The following is a 7,442-nucleotide window of genomic DNA, read 5'->3' on the forward strand; positions in this document are numbered from 1 at the left end:
GGTACTGGCAATTTGATCCATGTCTTCTACCTATTGACAGTATTTTGGAGAGTTAGGCTTAGGACACACAGTGTGTGGTCCAGCTGCACACAGCATCTGAAACACACCAGAATCAAAGTTTAAAAAAAATCTATGTTTATTAAAGATAAGAGGCCAGAATGTGTTTAAACTGAACTGTAAATCCAGACATTCCACTAATCGCTGCTCACGATAGAGCTCACTGGAGCACAGAGCTGGATAAGACTTTATCTGACAAGGCTTGTATGGAGCTACGCAGTTCATTCTTTCTCGGCTCAACAGGGTCCCAAATAGAAGCAATAATAAGATAAGCTCTTACAATTCACCCTAGACAGAAGAAAGAAAGACTCCACACTTACAGCCTAAACTGTTACCATAAATAACAGACTTAGTATAATGTAGATTATAATAACAGTGTGATCTCTCATAATAATCAAATTATTAATTAATCAGTTAATGCAAGTGAACTGCCATTATACATCTACAGAGGTGTACAACACATTCTTTAAAAAAAAGGTTATTTAAGGGTTATTTAGTAAAGGCGGTAGTTCTATATAGAAATACAACTTAAAGAATAATTTTGATTAAATGGTTAATGGCCTAAATGACTCTTTATTTTGTTAAATTGTTCTACGGATTGGTGGAAAACCTAACATATTTTTTAAATATTCTGTATAGCACCAAAACAGATTTTCGCCAGTGTTAATTGGTGAATTTAAGATCTTAGGAAATATTCAACATCTTAAGGAATACAGGAAGGTTTTTTATTCTTCCAGTGTGTGAATTAAGGGGGAAAGTAGTTGTATACAAAACTGTGCAGGTGTTTGTTCACTGTAAATTATTTACACTCATTACCTCGTTAGATTTGACCAGAGTCATCATTCATTGCAGAAGAGGAAATAATAATAATAATAATAATAATAATAACAATAATAGAATGACTTAACAAACTGTAGTGTCATATAAAATCATATTAAACCATATTAAAAACAACTATTGGTATTAATAATAGTACCGGTAAAAGCTGTGTCTGCTTCAGCTCCTCGCCATCACCACATTCGTGTGTTTTGGAGTTTCTGGGGGCGATCTTCAAGCCATTCCCGACACACTGTTGAGGAGAACATGATTTATATATCACTGAATCATTCTAACGCTCGTTTGTCTTTCAGTATCGCGAGATCTGATAAAGTCTCGGCATGGCCGCCGTACAGAAGCTGCAGAGGTGTGCAGTGTCTCAGACTGGGAAACACACAGCCTCCGTCATCTTTCTTCATGGCTCAGGTGCCAGCGGTTTGGTTTTTTCGTGGATTTAAGAGCTGGAACGTGTTTTCTTCTAAACGAGTCGTACTTTCTCCTCCGGTTTCCCTCAGTCAGAGGACTGGTTGCGTTAGCAGCCCTTGCTGTCGTCTGTTTAAAGTCGCTGGCACTATAACAGGCTGGAAAACTGCTACCCCTCTGAAACAACAGCATTCATAATGGATGACTTTTACTGAATCGTTTATACGCAGCTGAGGTCTTGGTTGAAGCAGTAATCTGACTGCTCTTTAATCATGTGGTAATGCAGTTATACAGTCTGCAGGTTCTCGTGTAGCAGTAGCTATGTACCTGTAGGAAGTTCTGCATGTAGATAGATGGCGTGTAAGTGAATCTGGAGAAAGGCTCCTACACTGAATCCCTGTTACCTGCTGTAAAGGTTGTTGAACTGTAGCTAGTAAAACACACGACCTTAAGGTTCCACCTGAGGTTCCAATTCACATGGCCTAGTATTTACCCTTTCCCAAACACCTCTTCCTAATCCATTTACTCCAGACTAATTTGTAAATGTTCACTTTCAGATTTTGATCTATTAAATTAATTAATTAGATTAATTCTCTGCTTGAACCCTCTGTCCCAGTACCTGTGCCTTATCGCCAATATACCTCATTCTGTTCAACTTTCATATTGATTGCACTGTATCTGTACTTATGGTTGGATGCTACCTGCATTCTGTTGGCTTTTATTTGGATTTTACCAGTGATTGTGTAATCCTATCTAAACCTGTAAATTATGAATAGATATTAGAAAGACACACTTTAAATAGCTTTATGTATATGTTGGCTTTATGTAGGTTTAAACTTGTAGACTTTTATTGCTATGATAAACTGTCTAGACCTTAATTCTGTAGTATTTCAAGTCCTAAACCTCTAGTAATTAATTTGATATGGTCTAATAGTGTTGTCTCTACATTTCAGAAGTACCAAACCAAATCTATCAATGGGTTTTTTAGGGGTTCTTATTGGTTGTATTTTTTCCCAGTTCTGGTATTAAGCCAAGGTATATGGTATGATAACTATGGATATGATATGATATTTATTTTCATGCCATGGTATACTTAACTGTATACCACCGCAGCCCTAATGGTGTATCAGAAGTCCAGCGTGCTCTACTGATGTGTCACTTTGTTTGTGTAATATGTTAGGAGACACAGGGCAAGGATTACGAGCCTGGGTTCGTGACGTGTTGACGCAGGACATGGCTTTTGAACATATCAGGGTGATCTACCCCACAGCTCCAGCAAGGTATATAACTGTGTTGAATCCTGATATGTCTGAACTTCCTTTGTGCATTTGTGCATCCTTGAAATCACTCGGCCATATATTCCACATTATAGCTGTAGTCATATGAAAAACTTTGGGCACTCCTGTTGATGAAGATGAACAGTGGTGTCCAAACTTTTGCAAGGAGAATTATAGGTACGATATATGGTCACATTGGGTTAAACATTGGACATACAGTTGGCATCAGCGGTCCAAGAGAGCACAACTGGCCATGCTTTTTTTTTATTACTCTTAAGCAATGTTGGCCAGCACAGGTGTCTGCTCTGATCTGGGGATCCAGCGACATACAGTCATGTATGTAATTTTTTGTTAGTTTTTTTTTAATGGCAAAGAGCCATGGCAAGCTTACCGTGTTCACCTGATGCCCGAGTTGATCACTGTTATCTTTGATCACTGTTATCTTTCTTATTAACAGTTAAAAATGTATTATGTCTTCTCAGACCGTATACACCGATGCATGGGGCCCTGTCTCATGTGTGGTTTGACCGCCACAAAATCTCTCGTCACTGCCCGGAGCATTTGGATTCAATTGAAGAAATGTGCAGTAATTTAGGAGCTGTAGTCCAAGATGAGATTCAAGCTGGTATACCCAAGCACAGGATGGTTATCGGTATGGCTCCTTTTCTATTAGCCTTCTCTCTCACTGCATCCCTCTTCATTGCCCTTACTGCCTTACATACCCTCACACATCACTTGCTCCAAATTAAGCTTTAGAGTTTCAGGCCACTGCTCTTACGTCTCTCCCTTGTTGTGAAGAACGAAACCTGATCAAATTTCTTAGTCTTTTCATATGTTGCCAATAATAGGCTTAAAAAAGAATTTCTGGAAGATTCTCAAGTTTCTGCACAGCTTTGTCTCAAAATATTTGAGTTATCAGGTTCACACATAAATCACTGTGAAATAAAAGTGGCAGGAAGTAGTGCTGTAAGAGAGAATCATAGCCTAGTCCAGGTAAAGTTCCCTCAGGAAATGTGCAGGAGGTCGTGCGGAGGATAAGTCACGCAGAGGTTGCGCATGTAAGCTTTGGCACGGTGGTAAAACCAGTGACAACAGTTGGGGAATGGTTAACTGTCAAGGCAAGAAACACATAAATAGCCAGAAATGCTTGAGTAAAATGTGAAAAGTGGAGAAAAAAAAACAAAGCTTTGTGTGAAAGGCCCTGTGTGGAAGGACAGAAAAGCCCCTGAACTCGCTTCCAGAAAAGCTGATTCAAAAAACACATGTTCCTGTGAGACTGCTGAAATATTATCTTCCTAAATCATAACATTTTGTCATTAACTATAAATACTCATTGGAGTCACTCCGCACGCTGGAGAAACGAAGTGGTCTGTACCCTGAGTCCACTTCCCGGGCTGACGGACTGACAAGCGCCAGAACTTTCCATGGAAAACGTTTTTCAAGAGGGCGGCCTTAGGCTATTGTGTATGTTTTTCAGTCTTTTAGGTGTGCTGATCCATGGGAAAAGCCCTGGAGAAATGAGGTATCAAACACACATGCGGGACTCTTCTAGCCAAACAACCCAAGAGGTAGAAACCATGTGGAGAACTGAAGCTCGAGATGGAGATGAAGGTGGAGGTTTTAGGATTGAGAGACGCGCTTCAGTGGAAAAGAAATAGAGCTGTCTTAGTTCCTGGGACCCAAATGATCACAAATGCCTGTGTCATCCCTGTCTGACGGTTAAAGAACATGTAAACTCCATCTATCCTCTCTCAAGCACAGCTCCACCCACCCACTCTGACAGAGTGATGGCTACTTGTGCACTTTCCCAGATGTGCACTCGGTGCCCAAATTTGCCCAGATGTGTGAGATTAAGGACAGGCTCGTGAAAAGGTTCCAGAGAAATGGAGGTTTGATGATGTGGAACTAAGGACTAGCTTTCATTTTCTTTGCCTTTTTGTTTTGCTTCTGCTTCAGTTCATCTAGGCCGCCAGGATAGATCTAAAGCTACTGTAGTAAACATAAAAAAAAAATAGATTCATGTATTTGATGCATTCTGTTTGCTTAGTAGCATAAGTATGACTGACTTTCCATCTCCATTTGATTAGTTTGATTCATACAACACAGCTTGGTTTCAACACCTCCTACAATTTGTAGTAATTACTTTTGCGTTCTCATGTGCAGTCTTTTTCTGTGAATTTAGCTGTCTGTGTATTTTGGGCACACATTTGTCACTTAACTTTTCCAGTAGATGAATCATCATATCACAGCCACACGGCATAATTAAATACAGCTGTTTTACAGATGTTGATTTACTGCCTGATGTTGAAAAATGAGTCCGTCATTCAGCACAAGACGCACTGTACCAGGGAGTGGGACCAGTGTTGTTGTTTTTTTTTTTTTTTTTTATTCTTCATAATAATACTAATGTCTTGTTTTGTCCCAACAAGGTGGCTTCTCCATGGGTGGAGCCATGGCATTACACCTGGCTTGCAGGTATCACCAGGACATAGCTGGAGTCTTCGCTCTGTCCAGCTTCCTCAACAAGGACTCGGTTGTATATCAGGTAAATGTATTTTTCGTGGTAACATAAAAGACTGCATACCACGAGGAGTTACTTCATTGCGGTTAGTTCTTAAAAGGCGTGTTGCATTTCAAAGGCAAGCAGCGACAGTTTGAATGATGTTAACCTAAATTCCACATTGATTGGCCTGTTTATGGCCCCTGCTTGTTCTTTTGTCTGGAATAAAAAACACTTGATATTTTGGTTGCTTGAGTTTATTACTTACTGAATCCACAAACCTATTATATCTTGTGGTCAAATTTGGATGCGCCGCATGACACGTCCTTGCACGTCTGTTTTGGTCTTGGAGACGTGTTTTTCTCAAACCTGCCTGCAGTTTGTGGTCCAACACAGAGTCAGCTCTATGTGTTCAAACCTTAAAATAATAATACTAATACTAAAAGCAACAGATTCCAAAAATACCAGACCTGCCTGTGACCGAGCTTTTGCTCCATCTGTGTGCAGGCTGTTGGAGCTGCAGAGCGGCATCCCTTACCAGATCTGCTCCAGTGTCATGGGACAGCCGATGAGCTGGTGCACCACAACTGGGGGGAGGAGACCAGCTCTCTGTTGAAGAAGGCTGGCATGACTACCTCGTTCCATTCTTTTCCTGGACTCAACCACCAGCTCTGCCGGGCAGAACTGGAGCTCCTGTGCTCCTGGATCCTGAAGAAGCTTCCATCGGAAAGCTCTTCCAGTGCTGGACACTGAACTTTTATAACCCTCACGCTCTTCCTCAGGATTTTTGATTTTTAATAAATTCAGTTTAATCGAGAAGTTCTCATTTTACTATGTGGGGCTTGTCCTGCCTCTTAAACTTTGCTGAAGTATGTTGCACCTGCTAGTGCTAATTTGTTTGCTCTGCAACATTTGCAGGTTTTGCAAAAGTCGTGTATAAGTGGGGGTTAATATAGCTGTAAAACCTTTCTGTGGTGATTCTGATCTGCCCACATGTCTTGCCACTTAAAAAAAAAAAACTGCACTTATTGTGCACATTTCACAGCTGGCAGCACTAACCACATTAAAGTCCAGGCTGAAGCCAGCGCCGCAGTGCTGGGAGGACTGTTTCGCAGAGCCTGCTTTGACTCATTATGGCTGTGGTCAGGCTGGAGCGGCAGGTAGAGCTATCACCGGAGAGCAGGAATGCCACTCGGCTCTGCGGTCTGGAGCTGGATTCCGACCCGTTTGACACCCTTTCCGTTTCCTGCAGAGTGTAGTAGCTCCATCATTTTCCCTTTTTTCCCATCAAACCCCATTGTCGTTCTTTCTCTAGAAGTCTGCTGAACATGTGTTTTGGAGGTCTGAACTGTTTGCTTGGTAGACTCGAGCTGCAATAGTTTGCTTCATTAATGGTTATTGGGAGGAAGTGGTTAGTGACTTCATAGTGTTTTCTTTAAGGTTGTGTGGACCTTTCACTCAGATTATGCATTGGGGCTGTGGGCCAAAGCCAACACACCCACCCACTCTGAGGAAAACTGTTTAAAAGACTGAGAGAAATAAGCAACAATGTAAACGTATGTGCGATTGTCAGGAAGTCGTTTTTCAAGACTTCTCAGACTTCCTGTTTCTGCATGCAAGTTTTATGTGGGGCTTGTTTTCCTTTGTCAAACAAATAGCATTAGTATTTAGCAGGCTGAAGGTTCTTTACAAGGGGGTTGGTATTAGTACTCAGATTTTTGGTGCATCAGTCACCGTGTGTCCTTTAAATATTTTTTTAAAGAAATGAAAAAAAAGTATATATGTCTACACATATACAGTGAGTCCAAGAAGTATTTGATCCCTTGCTGATTTTCTTCGTTGGCCCACTAATAAAGACATGATCATTCTATACTTTTAATGGTAGATGTATTCTTACATGGAGAGACAGAATATTAAAAAGAAAATCCAGAAAATAAATCTAAGGAATATATATTAATTGATTTGTATTTCATGGAGTGAAATAAGTATTTGATCCCTTAGTATTCATTAGCAGTTCTGGCTTTTACAGACCAGTTAGACACTCCCAATCAACTTGTTACCTGACCTGAAGCCACCTGTTCTCACTAATCACTTGTGTGAAAAACACCTGTCCACAGAATCAGACAGATCACACAGATTTCAAGTCTCCAACATGGGTAAAACCAAAGAGCTGTCACAGGACCTCAGAGTCAGAATTGTTGACCTTCACAAAGCTGGAATGGGCTACAAAAAGATTAGTAAGGTGTTGGATGTGAAAGTAACAACTATTGGTGCAATTATCAGAAAGTTTAAAGAGTATAACATGACAATCAACAGACCTCGGCCCGGTGCTCCAAAGAAGATTTCGCCTCGTGGGGTGGCAATGATGC

At 40.7% G+C, this 7,442-nt stretch overlaps 1 protein-coding gene across 1 annotated transcript; it reads left to right on the forward strand.

Moving 5' to 3' along the window:
• The first annotated feature begins 1,205 nt into the window (after nt 1-1,205).
• On the forward strand, nt 1,206-6,798 carry lyplal1 (lysophospholipase like 1). Its single transcript, XM_072679836.1, has 5 exons — nt 1,206-1,299; nt 2,477-2,576; nt 3,056-3,225; nt 5,003-5,118; nt 5,581-6,798. The coding sequence occupies exons 1-5, from the start codon at nt 1,215-1,217 to the stop codon at nt 5,824-5,826; spliced, it is 717 nt and encodes a 238-aa protein (XP_072535937.1). The 5' UTR covers nt 1,206-1,214; the 3' UTR covers nt 5,827-6,798.
• Nucleotides 6,799-7,442: the final 644 nt, after the last annotated feature.

The sequence above is a fragment of the Salminus brasiliensis genome, chromosome 5, assembly GCF_030463535.1.
Source record: "Salminus brasiliensis chromosome 5, fSalBra1.hap2, whole genome shotgun sequence".
Classification (NCBI taxonomy): domain Eukaryota; kingdom Metazoa; phylum Chordata; class Actinopteri; order Characiformes; family Bryconidae; genus Salminus; species Salminus brasiliensis.